Source organism: Athalia rosae, chromosome 3, assembly GCF_917208135.1.
Source record: "Athalia rosae chromosome 3, iyAthRosa1.1, whole genome shotgun sequence".
Taxonomy (NCBI): domain Eukaryota; kingdom Metazoa; phylum Arthropoda; class Insecta; order Hymenoptera; family Athaliidae; genus Athalia; species Athalia rosae.
In genome coordinates this window covers 16,604,374-16,622,373 of record NC_064028.1, presented here as the reverse complement: position 1 = coordinate 16,622,373, position 18,000 = coordinate 16,604,374, and the positions used below count along the sequence as shown (strand labels likewise).

General features: G+C 35.7%; 2 protein-coding genes across 6 annotated transcripts; one reads left to right on the top strand and one right to left on the bottom strand.

The window, feature by feature from the left end:
- Window positions 1–154: 154 nt before the first annotated feature.
- On the top strand, window positions 155–1,884 carry LOC105683407 (PXMP2/4 family protein 3). The gene is made up of 5 exons (XM_020850929.2): window positions 155–532; window positions 625–720; window positions 905–1,052; window positions 1,138–1,257; window positions 1,318–1,884. Exons 1-5 carry the CDS (start codon window positions 435–437, stop codon window positions 1,414–1,416), a joined length of 561 nt encoding a protein of 186 aa, XP_020706588.1. The 5' UTR covers window positions 155–434; the 3' UTR covers window positions 1,417–1,884.
- Window positions 1,885–2,124: 240 nt separating this feature from the next.
- LOC105683405 (serine/arginine repetitive matrix protein 4) lies at window positions 2,125–17,927 on the bottom strand. 5 transcript variants are annotated; one of them, XM_048652674.1, is made up of 12 exons: window positions 17,773–17,924; window positions 17,431–17,535; window positions 17,085–17,338; window positions 16,503–16,607; window positions 11,968–12,246; window positions 10,157–10,285; window positions 9,919–9,997; window positions 9,066–9,121; window positions 6,996–8,951; window positions 6,683–6,916; window positions 6,325–6,498; window positions 2,125–4,597 (listed from the first exon to the last, which is right to left on the bottom strand). In XM_048652674.1, the coding sequence occupies exons 3-12, from the start codon at window positions 17,318–17,320 to the stop codon at window positions 4,453–4,455; spliced, it is 3,393 nt and encodes a 1,130-aa protein (XP_048508631.1). In that variant the 5' UTR covers window positions 17,321–17,338; window positions 17,431–17,535; window positions 17,773–17,924; the 3' UTR covers window positions 2,125–4,452. The 5 variants fall into 5 exon arrangements, with proteins under 5 accessions (XP_048508631.1, XP_012251385.2, XP_020706585.2 ...); XM_012395962.3 differs by lacking the exon at window positions 17,431–17,535 and having other exon boundaries at window positions 17,085–17,334; window positions 17,773–17,927; XM_012395965.3 differs by lacking the exons at window positions 2,125–4,597; window positions 17,431–17,535 and adding an exon at window positions 5,071–5,591 and having other exon boundaries at window positions 17,085–17,334; window positions 17,773–17,927.
- Between the last annotated feature and the right edge of the window lie 73 nt (window positions 17,928–18,000).

Here is an 18,000-nt window from a genome sequence, read left to right as displayed (position 1 = left end):
GCAAAGGTATGATGAACTTTGATATGGGGCGTTCACGTCTGCACGACGTCTGTCACAAAGTGGTCAAAAATTTAAAAATAACAGTTCTACCAATCGAATTAACTTATGCAAATCGAGAAGAAATGAACCTCTTTTTCGGAACATTTTAAAGTCTACTTTTACAATTCATGTAATTAATAATCATGAAAACGCTAATTTATGCTATTCCGTAGCGTGTTTTATCATTCAAGATTAATTATTTGCAGTTAAATTGGCCTTTCGAATTTCTCCGCGTGAAGTATTCAGACTTTAATAGTTTGCGACCCCGTCATTAGCAAAAAGTAGCTCTTTCAAGGAAATTTATTACTGTGGCTAGTCGAACAAAACATTGTCTCATCTATTTCGTTGATGACGATTATTTATTATTTGCTTATTAAATAAACGGACTTCTCACGATGGCGTTATCCAAACCAACACACATTATTTACGAACTGGTTGGCGCATACTTCCAGAATTTATATACGAATCCGCTCAAGACGAAAGCTTTAACAAGGTAACAAGTGTTCGCAACTACTAGTTTCATGAATGAATAAAAGGATCAACCTGTTGATCACGTATTTTTGATTGATAATGATTTGATTTTAGCTGCTGCATTGCAACTCTAGGCAATTTTGTATCGCAAAAATTGAGAGGAGTAAAGTACCTGAATCAAGACAGTCTTGTTGCTTTTGCGTTATTTGGGTAAGTATAAAATTTTCATTCAACACTAACAAATGATTATTGATATGCTTCAACTCAAGAAAATCTTTTGTCGTATGATCAGTCAATTTTTACAGACATTGTTTGTCTTGATAATGAATTGTATCGTATATCGTTTCTACCGTGAGATTTGAATTATAATAAGCAGGTTGTTTTAATTCTTCAGAATTATTTTTGGTGGTTCGGTACCTCATTACTTCTACCAACATGTCCACAAGATTACCAAGCACCCACTTGGAATTTTGCTTATAGAACGACTAGTGTATACACCATTATACCAAGTCTTGTCTTTGTACATGCTTGCTCGATTTGAGGTGAGGAATGCACACAAGTGATATCCAGTAGATTCCTGGTGTTCATAACGCAATATCAAAGTATGATTTTATAATATTTTTTTAGGGGAAATCTCATGAAGCATCATACGCTCAGTTAGAAAAATTATACCAGCCTGTCCTACTCGCAAATCTGAAATACTTGACTCTCTTCCAATTTATCAACATAAAATTTGTTCCACCAATGGTAATAGACTGAGATAAATGATTGATTTGAATTACAAACAAATTGCCTCTATTTTCACAGCTTCGTGTTCTGGTGGTGAACCTAATTGGCTTTTTCTGGTCAATATACTTGGCTAATAAGCGAGCAGCACAAGCAGCAAAAGACAGAGCTCGCAAGTAATAAAAGAGCTGGATGAAATCAAAGATATTATTTTGTTACACTATGCATTGTTAAGTTTTCCGAGTACCTTTTATTTGGGTGGATGGTGGCATTTAATCTGTATATATTTCAGTACAGATACTTATCTGGCGAAATATGTAATTGCCATACCTAATCATTTGATTCACAATACACTCATTTCATATACTTATATGTTTCATACAAGATAAGTGCGTTTATCAAAATATATATATTACAAATTGATCAACTTATTTTATTGCATGACTCTTGATCCAAAGACCTGTATTATCAGTCTTGCTTTTGAAATGTTTGAGCAAGATTAGGACTTGGATATGAATCTGCAAGTAGTTGTTTATACGCACTCTTGTATGAGGATGTATAGTATATGAGATGCCTAAGTCTTTGAATATTTGTACAGTTAATATAATTATTCTAAAGATGACTATAATAAATGGTGTATCTGGTGTATTTTTGTATGTATTTTTACCATGAATATATTGTTGAGTTGTCTTTCTTGTTTAATTAGATAGAATACTTTAGGAGCTATGTGTGCATGTCTAAACTATATGGCATGGTAATATGGAAATTTGAATTCTGGAACGACTTTTGCCTGACCGTTTCTTCCTCTGTACAGCTTCTATTTGAGATCACAACCAATACTTTTCAGACTCATTGATAGAGTGGATCCAGTGGAAATTTACACATACCTGTTTTGAAAGCATTTTGATTTAATCACACAACAACAATACAGAGTATATTACAGATATAATCAAATATTTCCTTTAACGACTGTAACATTATCAATCAGGAGCTATTTTTTAGGTAAATATTTGGAAATTTCAAGGATTTTTGACAACTGAATCCTTAGCGGTTACACGGCCAAATATCAGGTCAATTATCTTAATTTAAAACGGAAAAAATCCGATAGATTATACCAGATGAATATGTAACAGTAGAGAACTGGTTTATTACGCTACAAATAAGAACTCGCCAAGCTCTTATGATCATCATTTCACTACAATGAATGTATACTATTATCAAGGCAGATGAACCGTAGTATCGAGTTCAACCATAGTATTGGGTATCGTATAAGAGTTTGATACAAATCCAAATTTCTTTTGTAAATTAGTGGTAATAATTTATTTTTATGCTTATGGAGTGAAACTAAGACTGGTAGGTATGTAATTTATTTTTCCTAGCATTAGATTAGATAGATTGTAATTACCAGCCCACCCATAATTAACTTTATTTTATAATCTACACTAATTGCGTCTTTTGAGACGCTGACTAGTTATTACCAAGTAAACAATATTGGAGATTACCTTTCAGATAACTATGAGTATTATAAAAAGAATCAACATTGAACATTTCGTCTTATTACTTAGGAGTTTCGTTTACTGGTCCACTGGCTGGGATGGACAAGTAATACATGAGAATCGCGTGACTAGCTTCATGAATATATTGGCTGGGTGATTAAAAATAAATAAATTTAATAAATAAATAAATAAATAAATAGATGAATAAATAAATAAATGGATGTATAAGGGTATTATCTAGGATTTTAAATCATAAAAAATGAATTATGCTACAGTGGTGACTTTAGCTAGGTATACAAGTTATATCTATGTACACGAGGACTGGGTTTCAACATTGCACTAAAATATCAAATCACAATAAGTTGCGAAATTGGCCAATAAGATAATGTATAAATAATATTCTGTAAACAGTTATGAAACATGACTGTTCGACTAGCATGAACACATAAAATCTGCATTGTGCAGCCAAAAATTAATCGATCTAACATTCCATATGTTGTAGTCCGACAAGAGAATAGAAGATACTGAATATCTATCAAACACAATGTTCTGAGTAAGACATGACACCAATTTTGAGCAAAATTCGGGTTGCCCAATGATGTTTCTGGAGTAATGAATATTTCTAAAGGTGCCTATAAATGTGTTACAGAGATACGCATGTAGAGGATTAAATAAATGTAAAAATGTACAAAACTACAATAGTAGTACAAGAACAACTATGTTAGGTATAAATAAATGGCATAAATATTAAAATAATTGAAAAAAAAGGAAACAAAATAATGACTTAGAATTGCGTGAGCTTAATATCGTTCAAACCTTTCTTGGATTTGTTATTGCTTACATATTTAGACTATTGAAAATAGCAAATACTGTCACTATAAATATCACTGAATTTGTACAAGTAACTTGAAATGATACACTTGCACTGGTTATTCATCATATTAGCCGTCATAGGGCAATCGGATCTGAAAATTTTTGGCCCATGAATTATCTAGAGATGATTTTAAAAATACAAAAGGATCAGATGTGAAGATCTTATAAAATACCGGATAATTTTACTCAACTTAGATATCATAAGCATACCAAATGCTCTAAGTATAGAGTATGTATATCAATGAAGTTACTTGCTAGTGTGAATCTTCATTCCTTTAAATATGTTGTATGAAGGTGCTTCAATAACAATAATGCTCATCTCTGATGAATCCTCCTTTTCAGTTCAACAACATAACTTTCACTGACTGTCAACTATCAATGTATAATTATCAAATATAGTTGACTAGAAAAGTACATATGTATGTTTGGTCTGTATTTTGGGGTCCTTGAGAAATTAAAAAATAATGTACTAAATGAAAGACGGTTAATTAAGTTTGATCCACTCGTCAAGAAGATTACCTCCCTTCATTTTTTGAGAAAAACATCATGAACATGCATTATTCAATCCAATGAATGTGCTGAACCAATGTAGTCAATAGTTTGGACAGAGGCACAAGGCATTGCTAACTTCAGAGCAGAAATAAATCAGGATGTTAGAAATGACCATCAAACTATGATAATTACTCTTACAATGAGTACAAAAAAAATACCATCGCCGTAACGATAAAAGAGTTAACTAAATATACAAACCAATATAAATCGAAATCATAAGCTTTGCTATTTAGAATTTAGTATACACATAGGAACATCTGATTTAGAGCCCCTTAAAAACGATTTAATCCTTGCATCAATGACTGTATGATGGGCTACGAGTCAAGGATCGACTCGAATGAGGACTTGACCAATCGCTGTGTCTACTGCTTTCAGAACTGCTGGGTGAAGATAGTGGTGATGGTGTTGGTCGATGGTACGGTATTGGTCGTTTTCTAGCACTGGAAGAAAGTTAGTTCATTTATACAAAACAAAAATATTTCTGATTCTGTTAGTTTGAAAACTGATCTTGTGAAGCAAGTATTACTGGCTCAATCACTTTCCAGGTCATTTTTGTTAATTTCATCATAAAAAGGCAAATTATTTTGAATTAGATGCATCTAATTATTGAAATAATTTTATGTTAAGTAGATTAAAGTGATCCACCATGGCATTTGTTAGGTTTTATGGAATATAGCAGACTTGAATTCACTAAAATAATTTGAGTAACATATTTTTAGAGCTGGCAGTTAGGAGAAGAATAGCGATTGATATGAAACATGCAATGACGAGATAAATGTTTCATGCAACATGGAATAACCAAATGTGTGGAGTGCAAAATAAAATAAATGGTACTTACCTAGTAGAATTCTGATGGAATAGACGATGGAAAAAAGGCTCATGAATCACAACACAAAATAAAAACTATGGAGGCTTTCCACAACTAAACACTTTTTATTTGCGACTGATATTCATAAAAGAAAATTACTACCAGCCATTTTCAATTTACAATAACTTACGTGAAAAATACACACATGCTATGACTAAAATAAGTGTTCATAGTAACTTCAATAATAAGCATAATTTATAGGAAATGGAAACATTTTCCTATACAAGGTTTAGCAAAGAATTGCATCTGCGTATAAGTTGTGCCAGGTCGGATTGAGTTTAAGAGGTATACTGTGTAATAGGGTAGTTAGAATCACAATAATTACATCGCACATTAAGCTAAGGTTTTATGAATAATCCCACCCAGTCATATCTGTCATTTGAAATCATTTGAACTCGAATCGACTGCATATAGAGGACTACTTTAGAAATTAGTTTCTCTTGATGTAAAGAGATGAACAAAAGTAAATTAGACACATATTTTATTTCTACATAATTGTAGGGAATTATTACAATAACTGTAGGAAGTCACGACACTATCTTCTATGTCTGTCCCTCGATCTGTTTCTGTTGAATAGAATAAAAACAAAACATTAGGTTCATACCAAGCTAACGGTGTGGATTCGGTATTAGATTTAAACAAAGGACTTGACGTTCGCTTTTTTCAAGTTTGAAGAGAAGATGCCGACTTTGAATTTTATACACTATACGTGCGGTGGTCAAATAATAAGCTGTTGTTTCTACTAAAAATAACGTATCATTGATATATTTCATGCCTACAGTAAATTATTTGTGCATTTATAGATGAAAAAATGAAAGATAAACAAATATTCAACAATGAATTCCATAACGTAGTTTATAATCCGAATTGTGCGTGATCCGTTTAATGAGAGAATAAAATAAGGCATACAGACATAATTGTCATGCATCGTTGATCATAACACCTGAAGAATTTTCACTTCAGACTTCTCCTGGACCATTGACTGACCACAGCGCTTTAATTTGACTGGGGTAATCACTTATCAATTGAGAATTCCAGTTGCGGATAAGAAACATTGTGAACGCTGGGTGTTTATTAATTCTATAGGAACTTATAAAATTACTAATATATTCCAATGATAAAAATAATAAATATAATGACTAACAACGACATCAAGTAATGAATAAATAAACAAATAAAAACGAATTATTTCTACTCGAAATAATCTGTGATTACTGCTCTAGCTTGGTGCGGTTCATAATAATCTGACAAAAGACTACGCTAATTGGATATTTCAACAGTGAGAATGATGAGGCTTACCTAGTGATTCGACGCCTGTCTAAAAAACTTGGTGACCCATGGCGGCGTGGGATAGATGGCGATCGTGACCTACTAGAAGCAGAACTGCTCGAGCTAGAACGAGAAGAGCGACTGGAACCACTGCTGGATGATCGGGATGAACTAGAGTAGCTTCTTCGACTATGCCTAGTAGAGCTGTTAAAACAAACGAAATTTTTTTATGTGAATCGGTTTCATTCGAAAGACAAAGCTGAAAGCTTAGACGAATATTGACCTGATCTTTAATATCGAAGAACAGCAAACTATTTGTCATGTGTATCATTGTTCTAGTTTATCGGATGACTCTAATGATTTCAATATTATGACGATTATTTTTTACCTGGTTGAAGAACGTGAGCTGCTGCGGCTACGGCATCTTTTTGTCTTGTTTCTCGATTCTCGAGAAAGAGATCGAGAGCGACTCCGGGATTTCTTTGACAACGAACGACTTCTTGATCTCTTGGAGAGGGATCTACTTCTGCTTTTGGACTTTTCAATTACTGGTGAAAGTAATTTCTTCAACCTCTGTGGCGATCTTGAAACAGAGCGTTTTGCACGCGATGTCGATCGTATCCTATAATATTATTTCAATTACAATACTGCCCACATTTAAAAGAAAATCTTCACGACTGAGTAATTTTAATTTCTCTTACACTGAAGATTGATTGCTGGGTGATCTGGATGGTCTCTTCGATCTAGAACGTGATCTCGAGTATGATCCTGAGTGTGATCTGGAGTATGATTTTTCCCGTGGAGATATCTTCCGTGATCTGATAGGAGATCTCGACGGCGAACGAGACGCAGATATTTTTTTAGTAATCGAACGAGCTGGAGATCTTGTGGTGGAGCGAGATATTGACATGTTTTTTGGAGACACGTCTTTGGATTTTTCAGATACCCGAGATGGTGATCTTGATACGGATTTACGTTTAGGGAGCAATTTAGATTGCAGTGGTGATTTGACCTTTGGAGAAGCCTTATGCAATAGTTTAGGTGAGACAGAAATTGATTTGTTTCGCATTCTTTCTCTCGAAACGGAATTGGAGCTGGATCTCGAACTTCTATGCTTGGAAATAGATCTTGAACGATTATTTTTTACATCTGTCTCTGATGATTGACCTCTAGATTTTGATCGAGACCTAGATTTCGACTGTGAACGTGCAATATTGATTTTTTTCGTGACACTTCTTGATCTCGATCTCACTGATCTTTCCAAAAAACTAGCCGTCAGTGGTGGTGGAGATTCTGTTGGTGACCTCAACCGTACAGCTGCTTCTGCCCTTGTCAGTGGTAAGGCTGGCGAAGGTGATCTACTTGTGACAGGAAATACTGTAGTGATTACTCTTTCAGGGGATATTGATTTTAATCTCTCCTGCGCAGGTCCTATCAATTTATGTGCAACTTTGGGTAATTCATCTGGTAACGCTATATCAAAAACGTTTTCATCTTTTTTTTCGATTTTAATTTTGACTGGGCTGATTACTTTTTTACCCAACGTTTCTCTGGCTTTTGCAGCTAATCCAGTTTGCAACTGTTTCAGGGTGAATATTTCTTTCTGTCGCTCCACATCTTCTTGTTTTGGTTCATCATCTGCCAGTTCTCCTTCGTCTTCACTAGAAGATCTCAAACTAACTCTGGGTGTGATAGCTTGAACTTTTCGATTATGGGAAGTGGATCGAGATGTCTGTTTGCCGTTATCCGTTTTCCTTGATTCTTTTCTCTTATCTTCTAAAATATCTTTGTAACGTTCAGGGTGTTTCCTCACAGGTGAATAACTGAGACTAGATCGTCTAGAATGGCTTTTTGACTTGCTACGGCTCTTACGATCTCTGGAACGCTTACGCCTCTCTCTGTCTCGTCTTGGTGATCTTGATCTGCGGCGAGATCCAGACCTTCGGCGTGACGCAGACCTTCGACGAGATCCAGACCTTCTGCGAGATCCCGACCTTCTGCGAGATACAGACCTTCTGCGAGATACAGACCTTCTGCGAGATCCAGACCTTCTGCGTCTTGGTGGCGACGGCCTACGCCTTGAACCATACCGTTCGAATCTTGATGGACTCCTACTTCTTGAAATTGAGGGACGTGGTCTTCTAGACCTTGAAAATCTTCTCCTCCGCGGTGAAGGTGATATACGTCTAGGTCTGGATATCCTTCTTGGGGAGCGTCTGTCGACTCGGCTTCGCGATGGGGATCGGTTCCGCCGAAATGGTGAATTTCTTTGTGCAAATGGTGATTTGTCACGTTTTTCCAAGCTCGATTTTCTCGTCGGAGATTCACGCTTTCTAGCTGGTGGAACGGGAGGAGATTCATTTCTTGGTTCAGTTCGCGCAAGTCTGTCTTGTCTTCTGAGCGATCTGTTCCTTGATTCTCTTTGCTTTGGCGAAGCCGAACGGCTTCTTCGTCTGGGTCTTTCATCTGTCTTTTCTTTTTTCACTTGCTTCTGCACTTCCAACTCTTTTTGTTCTCGTTCTTTTATTCGCTTCTCAATTTCCTCTAACTCTTTACGCAAATACTCTGTTCTTTTACTCGTACTTTCAACTTCCTCCACTTGAACGATCTCCACGGTTTTATCATGCTTAGAAGACTTCTTCAGTCTCTCAGGCGAACTGTAACAAAAGTAACGATAATTACCGAAAAGGAGTAACAACAAAAAATCCATTTGTGAATAACACATCAATTGTTCACAATTCTTATGCAATGCTATGAATTGTATTACTCACCTTTCGGTAGAGCTCTCAGAGGACTGATGCTTCTTTTTGGCAGCTGACTTCTTCTTCTAAAAAAAATGATTTTACTTTATTTTATGAGTCGATTAAAATAACTGACAAACACCAATCATGCATTCAGATTTATTTTCCAGTATCGACTATAGTTTATTTGCAAAGAAATTATATTCGGTCTGTTCCTCGTGTTTGCTGTTTAATCGGTGTATTATGCAAGCAGATTTTGCCACATAGTATGCATGTATAACACATTTAAATCATATTCACCCTGTTCTAAGTATAAAATCAAATTCAAATGCCTACTTTGAGTTTATCAAATGGGTTAATTTGCGTATCTCGAGCATCACCATTTTTATTACAGACTCTTGATCTTTGCAGAACAAAGTACCTTTGCAATGAGTTATTTTTATATGAAATAATTAATATTTTACGATCGAAGCTTTTGTCTAAAGTGTTGGTGCTTGACACAAAACAAGTGAACATACAACAGTTGTAAACTCATATGAATGTAGATTACAAAATATTATTATTACATTGAGTAGCGGCATATCAGGTACTCACTCAGGGAATGCCTCCTGTCAAATGGCGCTGATAATTACAAACAATACTGAGATTTACACTTTGAAATAATGATTGTTTACTTGAAATCGGATTAAATCTTTACAGAAATAAGCAATGAATCATGCTAATCAAGAAACAATGCAAATTTGGATCATTATTGTGTTTTTTGCCAACTTTTGTTTTCTATAAAATAAACACAAACAATTTGTTGCATGCCTCCGCTTTTCGTGCTAAGGTTGTAATTTTATATCGGTACTTTTTTCCGGATATGAAAGTAATTATTTCCTACCTCACGCTTGTCTTTTCCATCTGATTTTGACTTCTTCTTCTTCTTTTTTCTTTTCTTCTTCGATTCGTTTTCAGAGGAGCTGCACATTGAGAATATATACATTAATCTAGCGGCATACAATAAATAAATCACTTATAGTCACAACAAATGGCTTATCTCTCAATTATTACGATCCATTAGCTCTTATGATTAACTAAATTGTAAACTGAGTTATATGTAATTTCGTATGGTTCAATACCTGCTATCATCCGAGTCTTCGCTAGAGGAATCGCTGTCAGATGAGGAGATGTCTGCTTTTTTGTGCTTCTTTTCCTTCTTCTTTTTCTTAGGTTTTTCCTTCTTCTTTGAACTCTTGGGGGACTCGGACCTAGGAAATTCCATAATTGTTAATATTTCTGACAGTTATGGTATGTATAAATTAAACAAATGATTGGATATATGTAATTTTATAATTATTTTCTTGGAGTCGTTGTCTTCCTGTTGACAAGTGCATACCTTGTGCTGACAATAAGAAAGCTGTATTGAAAAATCATTGTGATAAACGTGATTTAAATATTTCGATTCAGACGTCGTGACTCTCAAGTAGCAAGCTATTTATACATTGAGATTTTTCAAAATTCCTTGTTGAGTATACGTTGATAATTACGCACTGTTTCATACTACAGTTTCAAATAAATTAAATCTCATAGCTCAATCAATGCTATATATATGTAAATAACGAGTGTGATGATCTGCTGAAACATCAGTCTACTGCTAATAAATTTCAACTAATAAATTACTTGAAAGATTTGGTCACTACTCGAGAATGACTCACTATTTTAATGTTGTGTGATCGACAAACCATATCTTCCAAATAACATAAAAGACATATATAGAGAATTTGAGGAGTATTGATATAATATGGGATTAGCATTACCTTGATAACCATCGATAGGGACGGACTTGTCAGAAAAAAATAGAGAGATGACATTAACAACAAGCTTTATTGGTAATAACGACAAAGATAGAAATGTATCAATTTTTGGTTTTGCAGTAAAAATGTACTCTGTTATACTGAGTCTGAATCAACTTTGATTGAAAGTAAATGTCTGCTCGATGTTCCATTGACTTTACTACTTTTATTTATACACGAGAAGGACTACATCTTGATTAGATTATTGGCAAGATAATCGTAAACATAATAATGCTACTATAAGTGAAACACCGAACAGCTTGAAAAGCTACTTTCTGCATTCCTGAGGAGTCATAGCACTTTAACATTCATACAAAACTTGATATCCAGAACTTAACGGAGTGAAGGAATACAAAATTGATGTTTCCCGCAACCTTGACGTGGAATACTTATGCAGAAGCAAACATTTACTCTGAAATCCAATACTTGCAGCGTATTATTTGAAACTTTATCTACCTCCTAAAATTGCATAATTATTGTTCGACTGAGTATACATATATTATATGAATATGTATAAATTATGGTCTGAAAGTCTGAGGGTTTTGAAATTAGACGCGACGGCCACACTTACCTACTGAGCCTACTAGGTAGGCACTCAGTCCTCCTCAGTTCTGTTTGAAACAGAGAAACGTGTACGGGGCATGAAATAGTAGGCGATTTATGAGTCAGTATCAATCATCAGTGTGTTCAAGCGAATGAATGTGTGGGAATGTGATAAATGAACGTTTTTGGGAGAAGAAGGACACTACAGGGAAAAGGCTGCCCAGTCCTGGAGTCTTGACTCATTCAGGTCTCTGCCAGTGTTTCAAGTTCAGACTTATTAACAATTCTGCATTATTTCATCCTCACTGCATAACGTAACATGTGATCAGATATTACATTATTAACGACTTTTTGAATCAGCTCTAACATCCACCAAGTCATGTTACAGATATGATTTAAATTGACCAAAAAATTATCAAATGTAACAAATAATTCAAGATGCTCATCACATGATCGGTGTTGCTAAGAATCGGTATATGAAATAAAAGAACGTTAGCAGAAATCCTGACAAGTCCAGCCTCCATTGACTCGTGCACCGCTATGATTAAACATACCTGTCTCGTTTATGTTTTTTCCCTTTCTTCTTCTTTGAATTGCTTCCTGAACGTTTCCTCTTCCGTTTCTTTTCAGGAACTGTTGTGTCAGGGGCAGGACTGGGAGTTCTCACTAATTCATAGACTTTACTTGCCGCAGCTCTAGCTTCAGCTTCGCGTGCATGTCTCTCCGGATCCAAACTGCTTCCCTCTACAAAGAACTCCGATATGCCAAATGCTTCGCGCAACTTTGCATTTTTCTCTTGCTGAGCTTCGGCTATCTGATGAGTTTCTCTCACACTGCGAAGTAAAGAAATTACATTAGAGCATTGATGTTTCAAAAATTTCTAATGCACAATCACTGCCCAGGTCAAGTGACTACGAACCGTATAGGTATTTTAACAGTCATAGTTGGTTATCTTAAACTAACATGAGACAGTCTATTTACGATACTTTGTGTTCTATGTTATTGTTGATCCAATGTAAAATACGGCTTAAAACCCACTGCCATTAATGAATTCACTGCAGTTTTGCTTCGCGGTTATCAATAATGTTATCGTTACTCATGTTATTTTTATTAACATGAGTTTTTCCAACAAGTATATGGATATTATTCACTTTATTTTGTCCGCGAAGAGCTAAGAATAGAGTTCGATAATAGTATAGTGGTGACATAATACTGAAACTGCTATAGAGTCAGCCGATAATGCCACCCCCTCGAATACGAAAACCAGAAGGGGGAAGGACGGAAACTCGGGGAATAGGGAGGGAAGTGGGACGAAAAGAAATCACCCCTGCGCTACACTCACTCGACTTGCCTGGATCAATACATGCCAGCTGTTCTCTTTGGTGTTGCAGGCGTCCCCTTCACATTATTGCTAATTATTAACGCAGGTATATTCCTATACATACGTGCATTTCACACATTTATGCGTAATGGGCTGTCTTATAATTTTGTAAAGTACCTCTCTCAACTTCATACATATTGTTTCTGTTTTTACAGAATAGAGGAACGCAAAATAATAGGAGCACATTTGAATCCACGTTGATTAACACGTTTTCAGGTCCTATAAGAGAGCACATAATCGGAAAATTTAGTATCATTCCCAGAATATGTTGTCCGAAAGAATCTCTCATAAATCGTAAAAGGGTCTGATGAGTTTATTTTTCAATTTCTCAAGTTTTTCGCACAGACCCTCTGTAACTTTCCACCAATGCCAGATTCAAGTATAGATAGAGTTACATTATTCATTTATGCGCTTTTTTCAGGTAATCAATTCATTCAAACGGAAATTATATCTAACGAAGAAAAGTTGGGGAACGGTGTACCGAAAATCTATATACCGAGCTGTAAACCATATGGGTTCAGTACGGGAAGACTTTTTTATGACACTAAAAACCGCATTTCGAGAGCTCTTTCAAAGCCATACAAAGGAAGAAAAAAAAACAAAGTAAAAAATTTGAAAAAAGGAAATAACAAGTATTCGAGTTGAGTCAGTATAAGTAGAGCAACGCGATAAATCGTATAGCTGCACTTGTTTGGGTTCTTGTGGGAGGTAGATTGTCCACCGATGCTTTATACTGCCTCATATTTAAATAATCACACGAAACGAAAGAAATGATATTTCCTGGAAATAATCCCTGTAGTCAGATCATCGTTTTTTTCTTTGGAGCTTTTTGTTTTTAATATTAATGCTCATAGATCCGTGAAAAAGGTGAGGGTGGTATAAAATAATGGCGATAATCACCTCACAACGGACCGCATGCTGTTGCGGCGCTCAGCTAACAGGTGAAGTTGTATGTCGCGTAAGGTACGCTGACAACAACAACAATGCTGTTTGGTTTGCTGTGCTTTCTTTGTTGTTGTTTGTTTAGCAGCTTGAATTTTCCTCCGCCGTGATCGTTTGAGGTTTTTTTGTCGATCGAGAAAGAAATTTCCCCTCCATAATCTCTCGAAAAAAGCTCGACCATCGGCCGGCCCTCGCCCTCGGGCTGTTTTAGTCGGAAAGGGCGAAGACATCGTCATTGAAGAAAAATTTTCTACGACAATCTTACGTCTCATAAAGTGACCTCGGTCTGCGAGGTGCTTGTTTTATTAATCTATCAGTATAGTTGAAAATTAATTCTTTATTCTGATTAAAATCTTCGTATTATTGTTGCCCCGAATGAGACGGGGTAAGATTATTTGAAATTTTCATCGATTTTCATTCGCAAAATTAATTAAGATATAGGTTTTAGAGTCGTTCTCAAATAATTGCATTAATAGTAGTTTAATTCGAGTTGCGGAATTTCCGTTTTCTATGCAAATATTTAATTGCGATTCGTGTGTTTTAATCCCCATCTGGAAGGGCTTAGAGCAAAGTGAATGGGGTGAGTTGTTGCCGTATACACGTATACTAGAACCGGCGCTGAGGTTGTAAGAGGGGGTTGGTAATAGCTTCCTCTCTACTCAGTCCACCTCATCTTTTGTTGCCCGAGTTTCTGCTTTTTTAAACCGGAACAACAACTTTTATATATCAAAGGCGAGAAATATTATCCCCCAAGATATTCACTGCTATTATTTGTAGTTCATATGTCAACGTGATTTTTTTTTTCAAATGTGAAGTTTTATATTGGTATATCATAGATCTTCAATGTTGAATATGTTATTAACGTTAGTAGATTAATTACTGTATAATTATAGACGTAGGAATCTTGTTTCAAAGATTTTTGAGGAAGACTTTGGATTCAGGCACGCTATTTAAAATTTGAAATATAGTATTATCGATATAGATATCCATTAATTATCAATAGTTTCATACAATATTTATCGTTTGAATAAGATTTATGTTAGTATTATGTTATTTAAATATTTTATGAATGGATTGAGTGAATCTCAGACCCTCAAAATACTTTTTAATTTTTCTTAAAGATTACTATCGTTGAAATTTGCTCTCGAAACTTCGTGAATTTTCTTATATTAGGTAATTGGAGACACATGGATTTGTCAACACGCGTTTTCTACCGATGTTGAGTCACAAAATCGCTTCTACAAGTTGCTCACGTGCGTAGAAATTTAACAATTATTTCAACATATAGACAATCTACGTCGATATTCCTTTACGATGGCCACCGAAATGATTACCAAATATGATACGATTACTCGAATTCAGCAATCAACGCTTATTTTCGTATAAAAATTTTTACAAGTTTTTTTTTCTTTGATTGTTGTTGAATTATTATTGATTTACCGAATTAATAAGTTACTGAATTATTACAATTCTGCTTTCATTCATATTTTAATGTGATACAAATTTATGCGTTTCATTAAATATAAAGTATATTATTTTTTGAAAGTTACGTCGACTTAACTAACTTTAATTATTATACAAATTACTGGAATTTACGTGCTAATGGAAGACTTATGTGATTTTTAACGTGCTTTAGGTCCTATCGTAAGTAAACTACATATTTTTGATTCCTGGGTACTCCGCGTAGACCGCCGCGGTCCGACGACGCGAGGCGTCGTAACGTCGGTCCATTTCCTCACTGATATCAGTGGGATGCTGGGTAAGGGATTCTGTGTCTCTTTTGCTCCCCGTTCTTCTTTAAAAGAGCGCCGGCGCCAAAGCAAGTCGATATTACGGGGGCGAATTGGGGGTGCGTTTCTAGATTTTACGTTCGGCGGTACGGCTTTTACGTTCGCTTATACATTGTATCCCCTAAAAATCCCGGCATGTACGTACGTACACCATCGCTGCAGGTTGATGGGCGGAATGTATCGACTTGGACTACTACTCATCGTTTGAAGCGAAGAAAAAAAAATGAAAGAAACTTCTGGAAATGTCGATGTACCATGAAAAATCAAAATTGCAAGAGATTCTTTTTATCCGATTTTCGGGCCCTGCAGTAGTCTGAATCTCGAAAGCTCTGAATTTAAATGAACAACAAAAGACCAACAGCCGACCATTTTTCATCGGTATCTTATTGTCACAGGGGAATAACTATTTCATTTTATATATCATAAAAAATTGGAATTCTCGTATTCATCTCTAAAGCGTAAATCCTTCCAATTTGTAATCGCACACGGCTGGATGATCCCGGATCAGACTGGTGTAATAATAATAAAAAAGAGGGACTGCTGCCGACGTCATTTCAACACCTGCTGGTGAATATCCTACGGTAACTTTACTTTGAAAATCTCAGGATATTGCGTCTCACGTTGATTCCACCTCAATTTTTAGTGGAAACACGTTTCATTATTACTTTTAGGAATTAAGCTTATCACAATTCCAAGGCATAGAAATTTCAGACCAAGTAACTATGAAGTATGAGTCATCACTTATCACGACTCTTCAGACCATATAAGAATTTATTCATGCGACTCGTGCCAAAATTAATTCTCTCAATGTCCTCATAACTTGTTATAATGCGAAATTTAACACCCCATGTGCTTTGGGCAGCATAAAATAGTCATTTGAAATTATATTTGTCGAAATACGACAGTTTTGCAATTGAAGTTTTGTTAAATCTCTGGATAATATTAGACAAAACAATGCTTAGAGGATAAAACTCACTTGACGCGGCCGAATTCGTCACGGGGGACGCCAGGCTGAACATCGCTGCCAATTAGCATCGAGCGATACGATTCAACCTTCTGTCCGACTTCTTCAGTAGTAAATCTGCAACAGAGATCATAGTGTGGGGGGTGTTCTTAGGAAAAACAAGCAAAAAAAAGGGTAGCCTGCAGCCTTGTTCAACGATTTACAAATAGGACTAGTGCTGAGAAAAATAAGTCACTGTCTTGATTGTTAAGGTAAAGAGGTTCGTAACTCTGTTCCACATTTAAAACTTATGGGAAGCCAAAGATGTTTCATTGAACGTGAGCTCAATCTGTTCAATTTATGTAATCCAATTTCAGGTGCCATAATTACGTTTGTAACGCTATGGAGGCACACATTACTTACAGAACTGCATCGATTAGACAATGAGTTTTCTTGCAGTAATGTATAAGATAACAGGACTTCTTGCTACCATGGTAGAGATAGTCTTGTTGTTAGTAACAAACAAAAAGAGAAATAGAAATGAGGGGATGAACTGCCTAGGTAAAGGATGTAATGTGCCAAAAGATTTGTGATAATACAGAACTAAGCACTTACCCTTGATCTTCAAGAATATCAGCAAGCTCCGCGCACTTGACTTCGATCTTTCGTTTGCGTTCATGATCTAATATTTCTTTATTAGGTTGTTTGTTGAGTTGGTCAAGCTTCTGCAGTTCTTCTTCAGTTTTATACGCAACTTTGTCTTTTGTTTTGCGTACAATTGCCCAATTTCGTTGTACATGTCCGTTTGTCCCCGAGCCACGGGGAGTTTGTAGTCCAATACCGTTGTACATTTTATTCTATACACCTATGACAATTAATCGAATGATTAGGAATTATGTTGAAGTTGTCAGGAGTTTGTGTTTCCATGAGTGCGTTTTTTGTGTAATTTTTCATGGGCTTGCATTAAAAAGACACTTCAATCAAGTACGTATGGGTCCGTGTATCGGTGCTCCAATCGAATTTTAGGTTGACAATTATCCAAATTTATTCAGTGAAACGTTGAGATCTATGAATAGAAAACAGCGCAGTAATTAATAAAGTGTGTATAATAAAAAAAAACAACGTGACAGAACGTTATCCACGTATAGATATAGATAAGATAGAAAAAAGAGGCGCCAAGAAAACCAACTGAACGAGGTTAGAATTCAGGCAAGTACACATAAGACGGATCAATTTATCGATCCGTTGAATGCTGAGCAAAATCTGAAAAGTGATGATAGAGCACCGTCTTGAATGTACTTACTTTAAATGGAAATACCGCTATATCACAACCTCCATCTCACACCGAAACGCCGATTGCTTCAGTACTCGTACAATGGATGAAATTTAATTAACGAAAACACTACGTCGGTCGCCAAACGTTGCCATTTTACACCCAAGCTTCATGATGTCACCGTAAAATGATGCTCTCGGTAGAAAAACGCGCGCGCAAGCCCGTCACGTGATTAGATGACAGTTGACGTCATTGTAT